This window comes from Lynx rufus, unplaced genomic scaffold (assembly GCF_022079265.1).
Source record: "Lynx rufus isolate CCGP_SWC_20201006 ecotype Redwood Valley unplaced genomic scaffold, mLynRuf1.p SCAF_13, whole genome shotgun sequence".
NCBI classification, from domain to species: Eukaryota; Metazoa; Chordata; class Mammalia; order Carnivora; family Felidae; genus Lynx; species Lynx rufus.
The window spans coordinates 37,649,808-37,662,635 of record NW_025814827.1 but is presented as its reverse complement, the minus strand read 5'-3'; the positions used below and the strand labels follow the sequence as shown (position 1 = coordinate 37,662,635).

General features: G+C 40.4%; 1 protein-coding gene across 1 annotated transcript in view; it reads left to right on the top strand.

Moving 5' to 3' along the window:
• The first annotated feature begins 1,838 nt into the window (after positions 1 to 1,838).
• Positions 1,839 to 12,828, top strand: part of CDIN1 (CDAN1 interacting nuclease 1) — a 216,681-nt gene continuing 205,691 nt past the window's right edge. Inside the window, exon 1 of the mRNA XM_047075343.1 lies at positions 1,839 to 2,116. Within this exon, the coding sequence (XP_046931299.1) occupies positions 2,016 to 2,116 (101 nt within the window). The 5' untranslated portion in view covers positions 1,839 to 2,015. The remainder of the gene's footprint in view (positions 2,117 to 12,828) is intronic.

The following is a 12,828-nucleotide window of genomic DNA, read 5'->3' as shown; positions in this document are numbered from 1 at the left end:
AATGGGGGGGTCAAGTAGTGCCTGCTTATCGTCAGCTAGCTTTCATGTAAAAGTCATGGCAGGGTCAGCAACAAACTAGCCAGGTGGTAACTCCAGGCCATGCTGCCATAAATAAATAGTTATGTACTAATGTCACACAACCAGGGCTAGATGCAAAGCATATGGGCAAAACAAAACAAAACATTCTGATGTAAATATTAAAAAAAACAAACAAAAAAACTATGGTTGCTGAGTTCAGGATTCCCTGTTAATATTGGATTTTGAGACACGTGGGAAAATAAAGCGGTGCAGCTTTTTAAAAACCTGCTCTAAAAGGTTCTTTGAAATGTAGAGTGTTCCCTTCAAAAAAAAAAAAAAATCCTTAACCTTTGGCCTAAGAGAGTTGTTACTTTTGGTGTGTTGTAATTAAGCATTAAGAGTTCTGTTTGCAGCAGGTCTTCAGTGAATGGTGGCAAGACCACAGACCCTGGAACCAAATTTTCAAAGTTTAAAGTCTGGGGTTGCTTACTTGTTCTCTTGACCTCTGGGAAAGTTACTGAAACTTTCCATGCCTCAGTTTATTCGCCCCCCACAAAAGGGAGGAGGAGGATTATCATGTCGATGGTACCTGTTTCATAAGAAGCTATGAAGATTAGGAGACTAAATATGTGGAAAACAGACAATACCTGGTCAACAGCCATGTCCATGTGACCTATCATTATCAAGTAGTCTTACAAAGGCTTTTTGTCTTACACAGACTATCTGCCCCTATGCTAAGGAATCTGTTCCTTGCACTAATTTATTTAAATGCTAACAATAACTCCATGAATTAAAAATCAGTTTTACAGACAGAGGAACTAAGGCTTAGATGGATTCAGAAATTTCTCCAAGAAAGCGTATCTAAGCTAAATTTCCAATCTAGGCCCTACTCCAGGTTTAAAAAAAAAAATTACAACTTACACATTCTTTAAAATCGAAACACTTTTTCTTTCATTTGCTTAAAATGTTACAATTTGAAAAGAAACACAACACATGGCCGTCTAAAAACCAGAGATTTTTAAAAAGGGATTAAAGGAGGGGCTGATGTCCTAATAAATTGCCTCAGGAGGGCTGAGATCCTATCACAACACCTAAAGAACAGTAATCCATTCAATGACTCATTTCTGGAGCGCCAACTATTTTCTGAAAGCTCAGAATACAAAAAGAAGAAAGAACTGATTGCAGTACCTAACTCTGGGGAGTAAGAGGGATACTCTTTCCTGCGGGCTATTTGATGACGTCGGATTTGTTTTCTACTGTTTTCCAACCTGAATCAAAAGTCCCTTCCACGCGAGCTGCAGAAGTGGCCGGACTTTCCTCAACACAGGCCAAGCTGCAGGTCTACAGCCACCCTAGTGGGTTTCACTGCCAGGCTCAGGGTCGCAGAGTGCAGAGAGACTTTGGTAGAGTGAAGCCAGCTTTCTTTGTAGGTGTCTTGGATTGGAGCTGCGCTAAACGGGCGCATTTGAAATCGTATTCAAATCGCGCGCCCTAGCAGTCGCTTTCCGGGGCTCAAGCTTAAAGATTGTGGGTACGGCACCCGTGTGCCCGGCCGCCTGGTCTGTGCGCTACGGCTCCCTGGCTTCTGGCAGCTGGGAGAGTGTGAACTGCGCAAAATACCCAGGATGATCCCAGGTGGAAGCGGCCGGGACGCCAGCCCGCGGCGATTTAAGCGCCACCTCTGCTGACGACAGCTACTTCCTGGTTGTTTTGCCCTTAACTAACATGGCGGCCGGTTGCCTTCGGCTGGGCCCATTGCGGCTGCTCAGAAAGCCAAGGTAGGGCAATCGGGGCTACAGCCCGCCCCCCGACGCCGAGCTGCGGTGTGAAGCCTCGTCTGTGCAGCTGGTGGTAAAGGGGATATAGGAGCAAGCCAAAAAAGACCAGGACCCAGCGCCGTGCCGCTGTGTGCCCACCCCTCGTCTCCCGGCACCAAGGCTGCCGGAGCCCGGGGTGTTTTTTCCTTGTCCTCGCCACTTCCCAGTCCCTGGCCCAACATGATACTGACCAAAGCCCAGTACGACGAGATAGCCCAGTGCCTAGTGTCTGTGCCGCCTACCAGGCAGAGCCTGAGGAAGCTGAAGCAGAGGTTCCCCAGGTAAGTGTCTGTCTCCACTCGCACAGCCCTTTAGCCCTTTGCCTGCAGCAGCTGTGTTTGGGCATCCCAGCCAGCGCTCAGGAAACACGTGTCACACATGAGCGGGGAGGAACAAGAGTGTCTGGTCTTAGGAGATCAGGGATGTGAAGAGGTTGCTTCTTTCACCTGTCTACCACAAGAGACTCTTAAATGGATGAATCCCTGGCAGCTTTCCAAGGCCTTGAAATTGTATTTAAGTCCATTAATGTTTATTGAAAACTTGGTGTGTTCTAGGTGATGGGTGCACATAGTAGGTGCTTCATAAATGCCTAGTGTTTAATTGACAGATACTAGGAATGAATGATAGGTGGCAGGGCCCTCTCAAAGTGGAAATACAAATTCTAGATTCAGAAGGAGGAAATGGAGGACCCTTTTCAATTGGACCCTGGAAAGAAACAAGGTACCACAGGCGGAAAGGGACCTCCTACTGTTCAACTTTGACTGTAAAGCAGTTAAGTGATCTCAGTCCAGTCAGAGAGATTGGTGCTCTAGGGACTCCACTCTTGGGTCAACATTGGCCATTTCAACAACCATATATATACACATTCCAGGTGTATTTCATACTTCCCACCTCCCCAGAACTCATCTGTTTTCGGTGACTTTAAGATTATCCAACTTTCTAAGAAGGGACTTTAGGAACTCTATATTATAGACTTACTCATTTTAAAGATATGTGCACTGAGGCCCAGACATGACACAAAGAAGCAGTCTAGGAAACCAAGTTATTGTATTTTGGCCAAGTTAAAGTATAGAATGTTTGCTTACTTTTCTTCTGATTCAAAACCATGTCCAAATTTGTGCCATTTGTTTTGTGGCACTGAGCATGATTAACCCCTAATGGAGAGCCTCTTTGTCCTTGAGGTGTAACCCTTTAACGGATACCATCAAAGAAGTGTTTTCTTGAAGAAAAAGAGATTACTGGATAATTGGTATTAATAAAGTACAAATTGAAGAGGAAGTTAAAGGTCTTTTATGACCCCAATTTTTTTGGGGGAGACTCAGTTTTCCTAATCTGTAAAATGAAGGAATCTGTTTTTAATATTGTCCAGATATAATTAAAGGCAATATTTCTCCTTTTATAGTTTTTAAGATTCTTTATCAGACTTTCTAACAAGGAACAAAACTGACAAATTGGAATTTAATTATCTTTCATTAACTCTTGTCAACTCTGCCAATGAGCAGTGAAATGGGTGAAGGCTAGTTAGCTGAGGGAATAGGTAGATTTTTCTGGGCAGTTTTAAGATAGAACATGCATTTAGATCTTCCGTTCTCCTTGTGTTCATATATTACTACTGTATTTTTCTCTTTCTTTTCCTCTCCTCTTTTTCCTCACCTCTTTCTCTTTCTCTTTTTCTTTTTTTTTTTTTTTCCCTGTCTTCTCCATAAGAGGTAAACTCCCCATAGGCTTATGAAGGACTTACGAAGTACACTGATGAAGGATGCCCTTGGTTTAGGGCACCATGCCTGTTCTCTTATGCTCTTTTTTTTTTTTTTTAATTTTTTTTTTAATGTTTATTTCTTTTTGAGACACAGAGAGACAGAACATGAGTGGGGGAAGGGCAGAGAGTGAGAGAGAGAGGGAGGCACGGAATCCAAAGCAGGCTCCAGGCTCCGAGCTGTCAGCACGGAGCCTGACACAGGGCTTGAACTCAAGGCCTGTGAGATCATGACCTGAGCTGAAGTCAGATGCTTAACTGAGCCACCCTGGCACCGTTTTTCTTTTTCCTTTCCTTTCCTTTCCTTTCCTTTCCTTTCCTTTCCTTTCCTTTCCTCTCCTCTCCTCTCCTCTCCTCTCCTCTCCTCTCCTCTCCTCTCCTCTCCTCTCCTTTCCTTCTCTTTTATTCATGATATGGCCAAATAATTTTCATTTTTGCCAACTACCATTCAGAGAATAACTAACTCTTCTTCCACTGGAAACTATTTGGAGAGTCTGTGCTACTACTCTGCAAAACAAGGAATTAAAGGGTCATTTAGCAGCATGGGTGGGAATTCTATAAACAGTGTGATTTTGGAGTTGGCTTCATAGTTTTCATTATGGCACTGTTTTACAATTGTCGGGGGGGCACCTGGGTTGGTTACACATTGGACTCTTGATTTTAGCTCAGTCATGATCTCACAGTTTTGTGAGACTGAGCTTCCCGTGGGCTCTGCACTGACAGCACTGAGCTGGGTTGAGACTCTCTCCCTCTGCCCCTCCCCTGCTCGCACTCTTTCTGTCTCTCAAAATCAATAAATAAAAAAATACAAAACAAAACAAAATCAACCATCATTTCAAAAAAGTAGTGAGAAAATGGTATTTTTTTTACACTTTTGCACATCTTTTTAATGGCTGTCTTAATAGAAGGAAGACATCTGCTTCTACCTTCAGCCTGTTGTAATATGTTATTTTGATTAAGGAATATGAAGAAACCCTGGCCCCAGACAAATGTAGTTGTAAAAGATAAGAATGATTTAATAGAATTTTTAGATAATGGTGGATATTTTTGTTGCTACATACAACCTAACAAGTAGTGTTTTCTTAAAGGTTAATTGCAGTGTAGAAGGTGAAACCATATCATGGAGCATTTCACTCTCAATGGATAGCCAATATCAGTGTATATTGCAGTCCATAGGCCTGTCTTGAACTTTGAGTGGATCTTTCACCCATACGTTATTTTTGTCATCCATGCGTTGTGTGCAAAATGTTGGTTGTGAGTTATGTAAATCTTTCAATGTTGTCACCTTTCATTATACAATATCAAAAAATCATATTTGTTAATATCCCACTGATCTCATCAGAAAAGTCTGTAAGATTTGAAGCTGTCAAGCTTATGGTGATGGGTTCAGAGTTTTCCAATATTTGAATTTTCCCTTGAAAGCTCAAATTTTATCATTGGCAATAAATACTACCGGTTGTTTTCCTTAAGTGACAGGTTCATGTTGTTTATTTTTGAGAAAGTGTTTTCTAGATACCCAAATCTGAATAATTATACTTTGTTCATTGCTCATTCAAGTAAAAATGGTGTCCCATGGAAAAAGCAGCTAGTTCAGCTCTCAAACAATCATGTAAGTGTTCACCCGTGAGTCAGTCATCATACTTCGATATGCAGTAGATGTACTTTGTATGTATTTTTTTTAAGTTTATTTATTTTGAGAGAGAGACACAGAGAGAGAGAGACAACCAGTGGGGTAGGGGTGGGGGGTGTGGAGCAGAGGATGCAAAGGAGTCTCAGTGCTGACAGCAGAAGACTGACATGGGGCTTGAACTCAAGGAACCATGAGATCATGATCTGAGCCGAAGTCGGATGCTTAACCAACGGAGCCACCCAGGTGCCTCATGTATTTACCGGTTGGTTGTTTTTTGTTTTTTTTTTTTTTAATGTTTATTTATTTATTTAGTGTGATTTTTTTTTAATATGAAGTTTATTGTCAAATTGGTTTCCATACAACAGGTGCTCATCCCAGTGCTCATCCCAACAGGTGCCCTCCTCAATGCCTATCACCCACTAATGTTTATTTATTTTTGAGAGACAGAGAGACAGAGCATGAGCAGGGGAGGGGCAGAGAGAGAGGGAGACACAGAATCCAAAGCAGGCTCCAGGCTCTGAGCTGTCAGCACAGAGCCCGACGCCGGGCTTCACCCCACAAACTGTGAGATCATGACCTGAGTTGAGCTGAAGTCAGACGCTTAACCATCTGAGCCACCCAGGTGCCCCCCCATGTATTTACTTCTTATTTTGTCATATAGAATGTTAAGAGGATGTGCATTCAAGTGTTGAGATTTAATAAAATTAATAAGTGAATCTTAAGATATTCTTATATGAAACTGGCATTTTTTTTTTCCCCTGTAAGTATGTGGCAGGGAAATTTATAGTGACTCCTAGAACACAGTTTGCTTGGCCTTGATTTGTGCATACCTACCATTGGTTTTGCACCATCCATGCAAATTTCACACAGGGGAAAAGGCAAATCATGTCTTATTATTTCCATAAAAGTAGTTTTGACTTTATAGACCCCTGAGAGGGTCTCAGGGACTCTAGGAATCCATTGACTACACTTTGACAACCAGGAGCTATTTCAAATCAAAGAATATGTATGTCTTGAAGGATTTTGGTATGTATTGACAAACTACTGTTGAAATGATTGTAGTAATCCTATTCCTGGCAGTGCCTGGGACTATCTGGCTCTGCAACTTTGGCCAGTATTGAAGAGAGACATTATTTAATGTTTAATATGAAGGTTCAAGAGTGACATTTTGTAATTTGCATTTTTTAATAGAATGCACTGTGTATTTCCCCAATTGTTTACCGGCCATTTAATTTTCTTCTTGAATTACCTGCCTGGTATCCTTTGCCTAATTTTATATTGGAGTGTTTGCTATTATTATTTATTGATTTGCTACTGTTTAGTGATCTGCGTATGTTACGGATGTTGAGCCTCTCTTGGGAGGGAGAATCCCAAGCAGGCTCTGCACTGTCAGTGCAAAGCCAGATGCAGGGCTCAAACTCACAAACCATGAGATCATGATCTGAGCCGAAGTCAGGTGCTTAACTGACTGAGCCACCCAGGTGCCCCTATTATTCTTAATTATTTAATCTGTCTAGCTGAAATATATTTTAGTATATGCTCAAAGGTAAAGATGTAGTTTAATTTCTTTTCCCTCCCCCACACTGTGGCTTCTATTTGCTAGCCTCACTTATCCATGACTTATTTGTTTTCACTGAAATTACAGATTTATGCCTTTGCAAGTCACCGTGTTGAGCCTGGGCAACCCTTAACCACTTTGGTCTTGTAATCTTCCAATTTAAAATGAAGGTATAGGACTTTGTGGTGTCTAATATTGTCCAACTCCAAAATTCACCCTCCAGATGTATCACATCACCCTTTTCTGTTGATATTAGCATCTATCAATGGTTTTTGCTTGAAACAGTTATTACTAGTATTTGCCTAATGGTGACTTTCTACTTCTCTCATTGGAATACTCTTTTAACTAATATCCTCTACTACCACCATTTCATGTGAAACAATCCATCCCACAGTCAGCTCATGATTTTCACTGGTACTCGTAGTTCATTCACCCCTTACGGCATTTAGTCTGTAATAATTCACTGTGTGCTCACTATGTCTGTGGCACTATCTGAATATTTTGTAGAAAACAGGACAATGTAGTCATTATTTTTGAAGAACTTGCAGTCTGAGGAAAGAGTTTAACACACATCCAATAGCTATAAATTATTAGACTCACAGAATGTTAGGAACCAGAGGATTTGTGGAACATCATTTAGTTCATGTATGTTTAATCAAGTGGGTTTCTTAAAGGAGATATACCCTTGTTGGAAATTCTTTTGCTGGTAAACTAAGCCCCTTGGCCCAAGTTTAATTTTTCGCTGAGTTCCCTTATCTTGCATTAGTTATTTGGTTGCTATTTATGCCTATACCAACAAGTCGTAAGTCAAACTCTTCATACCATAGTCTCTAAGCAAATAAGTGTCTTTACCTTACTGCTCTTTCTTTTCTCTTAGGGAACACCAGCTCAGGTGTTTCTAAGAGTGCCTTCCTCATTCTTAAGTATGATCTTCTGTCTTGGCCCCGCAACATCTGCTGTTTTCCCACTGTTGGATCACAGTATAGGCAACCATTCATTCATGTGAGGCTCTTCCTAAAGAAATCTTGAAAGGAGTAGTGAAACACTTGTTTGGCTGGGTTCCCTGTATTTAAACCAATAGAGTTAGTTCAATTTCTTGGGATCTTTACTTTCATCTGGGAACTGGAGTTAAGGCTGGTCCTATTGTGTATTTGGCAGGGTGGGTCTTGATGGTGGACCTGGGGTCCAGTGTGGTCAGGAGGGGAGTAGCTGAGGGACTTGCTTGGGATGAGCACAATTTTACTGAAGTTTTACCTTTGTTTAGGATGGCTTAGTTTAATTTGGTGCTGCCATTGACTACAGTTATCCTTTCTTGAATAATGTTACCCTCCCCCAGTGGCGCCTTTTAAGTCACCCTCTTTTTCCATAGGAGCCTTGCATTCCATGGTTTTTGCTTTCTGTAGCAGTTTGTTCTTGGGGAATGACTTGGCTTTGCCTCTTTTTACCTGATTCACAGTTGCCTCTTCTGTAAAACAACGGATGGAGCTCCACTGCTGAGAAGTAGAAGATGCAGGATTTAAACCCAGGCAGAGTCCGGCTCCAGATTCTTCCTCTTACTCTGTGTATTACTTCTCCCCATTCAGTCCCTTACGGCTGTGGTGGGGATTAAGTAAAATAAGGCATGTAAAACACTTAGCATAGTGTAGACATTCTGGTAGGAATTTAATGGATGGTAAATATGATTCTTGTTATTATTAGAATTTAATAGATAGCCTACAGAAGAAGAGATGTCTAAGTAGTAACCTTTTAAAACATGTAAAACAAAATTTTGCTTTGATATGGATCAGTTGATTGTATAGCTCTGAACACATGGATTTAATCATTAGTTGAATATGGCCCAGATATCAGAAACTTGTCTTAAGTCTTTTATAGTAGTATATAATGCCATTAAAAACAAAGAAGAAAGAAAGAAAACTCTGAATCCAGATGTACTGATTTTTAAGAATTATAGTAGCACCTTGCAGTCTATAATTAATACTGGTTTACTTAAATTGGAATATTATTCCTATTTGCCTTGTTCTCTCATTTGAATTGATAGTTGGTTCTCAATTTGTGGTCAATTTTCTATTCTTCTGATAATGTTGTGGTGCACCCAAGTTCCAGAATAATGAGTGAGAATAGCTTGTAAAGGGAGAAAAAGTCAGCCTTTTATTGAGCTGGAAACTCTTTTCGTGGTTTTGCTAAGGAAATAGGACTAATTTACATGAACTTCAGAATTAGTACTCATATACTTAGGAAACCTATCCAGGAGTATTTCTGTATTGATCTCTAGTGCAAATTGGAAAAGAAATTGGTCTAAAAAAGTGGGCCTAAGAAAAGAATATGATTATTTCATGCATTTCCTTTGGTCATCTTTTAATTTTTATTTATTTATTTTGAGAGAGAGCGAGAGTGAGAGAGCAAGCACAGGAGGGGTAGAGAGAGATATTCCCAAGCAGGCTCTGCTCTGCCAGTGTGGGACCCAACACGGGGCTCAAACCCATGAACTGGGAGATCATGGCCAGGGCTGAAATCAAGAGTTGGACGCTTAACTGAGCCACCCAGGTGCCGCTTAGTCATCTTTTCAAATACATTTTTTTAGTCCATAAGATTTTAGGTTTTTATTTTGTTGTTGCATTGTAGCCTACCTTTAAAGACTCACCTGGAAGGTTATTTTATTAACTATATGGCTCCTTGTGCTTCGATGAGATATTTGTGACTCTTGGATTTGCATAGTTGCAAAAGTGAGATGAACTTGAATTCCTACAAAGGAGTATTTGGAGAAAACCTCAGATAATGTTGTTTTGAGGAGAACCCACATGCTGACTCTATTTCTTATTAGTTTGAGGGGGGAAATTTTCATGTTATTAGATTATGGACTTCATTTTAAAGTCTATATTCAGGCATCAGACTTTAGTCTCCTAAGTAATAGCTCACATCAGAATGTTTACTGATACAATAAAGAGGAATTATGTATCTCCCTAGGAGAAAAGTGTTCAATAGATGTATGGAGTAGTAATATTTTATTATTTGACTTTCAGCAAATGTTGACTGAAAAAAGTACGTTTTTATTACACATTTTGTGCAGTTTTGCCATGTTGGTTGAATTTTCCTTAAAAACAAAACAACCGATGTATAAGTACTTTTCCAGAGTAATTATGAAAAGTGACCTTAAAATATAAAAGTCATGCCCTGGTGTGAAAATCATTTGGGAGATGGGTAAAGAATAAATTTTCCCAAAAAAAAAAAAAAAAAGAAAAAGAAACTTTCCTTTATTTTTGATTGTCTTTTACTTGAAAGGAAATGTTTTAAATGTTTAATTCAAGGTATCTTTCTCTTTCTCTCTTTCTGCGGTCAGATTGCTTATACCATGAGCTGGTACACAGTGGATATAGCAAAGGTGCTGACGTGTAGCTTGTAACTGAATGATGAGCCTCCATTTCTTAGGGGAACAGAACAGAGAGCTGGATCCAGGATGGTTTGCTCTGTGGGCTTTGAGATCAGCCTGGAGCAGCCTGTGCCTCATGTATTAAAGACAATACATGGCTGGTCAAGAGTCCAACCCTCTCCTGTCCACTTTGGGGAACTAATCCCTGCCTCTACTTTTCTTTCCTCTTTCTATCCCTACCTTGCAGGAGGCATCTTGATAACATTTAAGAGTTATTAGTTCTCCTTCGTAACTCAGAGCTTCCTTCTTGCCAGAGTGACAAGATTGACAATGTCAATTTTTTCAAGGGCTTTCCTCTTGACTGAGGGGTGATCTTTTCTGTTTCTTCTGGTTTCAGGGCAGTGAATAAAGTTTCTGGGTTGGTTTTTTTTTTGTTTTTTTTTTTGTTTTTTTTTTTTTAACCTAGCTTGGTATTCAAATTGTGACCTGATAGATGCATCATTGAGATAATGGGGAGCTCTGCAATTTTCTTTCCAAAGTAAAATATTAAAAAATGTCTTAGGACTTACATCCTTCATGTGTTTTAAATATTGAGATTCAGCTGCTAAAAGTGTTTGAAGACTTTTGAACTTAGAGAAATACCAGCAAGACCACAGGAATAAATATTCTGAATCCGAGAAAGCAGTACAAGCAGAGGAAAAAATAAGTGGATTCAGGTCTCTTGATACTGTTATTCAGTAAAATAAGTATGTGCTGGGCCTTTCCTTGATTAGGTGCTGGTTCTGCTAATTGGAGTGATTTGTATGAAGCTTGGGCTTTTCCTGAGGTTGTTCTGGGAGCTGTAGTCATATATAAGACTAAGTCTTAAAATACATGGTAAATTGCCCCCCTGCCCCCAACATAACTCATGTATTTCTCATATATTTATTTTTATTATTGCTGAGATTTGTCCTTTGCTTCAGGCTCAAGAAAGGATGAGATGTGAACTCTGCTCTTTTATTTATCGTGCTCTAGGAAATAGGAGGCATGGAAGACCCTTGATACTTACAAGGGTTGTTACTTAATGACTGTTGGAAATCCCCAAATTCGCAGCTAGCACCAGAGAGGATGGCAAACAAAAGTGTAAAGCTTTGTAATGCAGGTGTTTGGTTAAGCTCACTTATTAGCTAGTTGACTTGCTCTTCCTCAGATCAGCCTAGTGGTATGAAAGATTCAGATTTGTACTCAGCAGATTTATGAATTATGTCTGTCATGAATATTTGTGATCACTTTCAGAGAGCCCGAGCATGGTATGTCTAATCTTGGAATGCTCTAGGTCCCCAGCTCTAGTGCTAGGGTGAACAGAAACACAGAGTGAAATCTCTTTGTGGTCCATTACTCATGCCAGTGCCACACCTTAGCCTCCTGAGATTCTAGAACTTACAAGGTGGTGTTTATGACTAGTAGGGCAATAAGGCTCTTTGTAGGGGTAGCCTTCTTGGTAGATGGGATGTGGGAGACTGAAGTGTCATTTAAAAGCATCTTCTTACAATCACATGTGAAATTAGGTGGGTGATTTATTTTTTTCAATTTTTTGTTTCTGTCTCTAACTCTTCCAAGTGGGTATCATCTTTCACTCAAGGTATATTACACTGCTATTTGTTTTTGCTGATAATATTGGTAGGGGAAGCTAATAAAATTTGAAATTAACTTGCACTTCAAGCCCCATTTAGCTAAGATGGTAAATGGACTGGGTATGTGAGAGAGACTCTTCGTTGTATAGCATTAAAACCCCCACAGACTCTTACAGTCCAGATGTAACAAATAGCTCACAAACATCATTTCTTAACTGGTGAAGTTAACATTATCTAGATTCTTATTTCCTGAGGCCAACTAAAATACATATATAAAAATAAGATACATTTAACCTCCAACTCAGAACGTTTTGAATTTTTATTTGCACTTCGATGGGCCTGAGACTCTTCCTGTGTCAATCACAAAAGTTTCTTCAGCAGGACCTGCATACCTCTCTTATTTCCAACTCAGTGATTTACAGCGTGTGGGATTGAGACAGCAATTAGAGATCATCTAGTGAAATCAGTTAATGCTGGAGATACAGAAACCAAGGGGGGGGGGCACCCGGTTATTTGAACAAAGTTCCACCTCTGGAGGTAAAACTCTCCCTTTGTGCTCTGACTTAGCTCGCAGATTCCCATCTGTTGAGGGGCCAGGCAGGTATCAGCAAGGAGTGAATGAATGAAGCTGGCCCGGTTGAGATTGCGGCAAAGGGAAGGGACAGTTGTGTGCACTAACATGGCAGCCGCAACCTTATGCCAGCCATCTGTTGCTGCGCAGGAACGTGGGCCCAGTGCCGCCAAGTCTTTTATTCTCTAGAAAGCAGCTCTATATCTCACTTTTTAGAAAAAAATATTCTGAGTTTTAAATGTTGTCAATTTGTTGGAATTTTTTAAAACACTGTGGGCCAATGGTTTCCTGGCCAAACAGAACAAGTCTGTGGGCTGAATTTGGCCTCTAGCCAATGGGTGCTGGAGCTGGCTCTTTCCAGCTTGTGAGAGCTGATTATAAGTATCTTTTCCCCACTCTACAAACTGTGACCTCACATCAGTAGCTTAAAATCAGCCACAGTGGGAGTGTTTACACCACAGAAATTGGCTAACGTATGACAAACCTGGGCTCCACCCA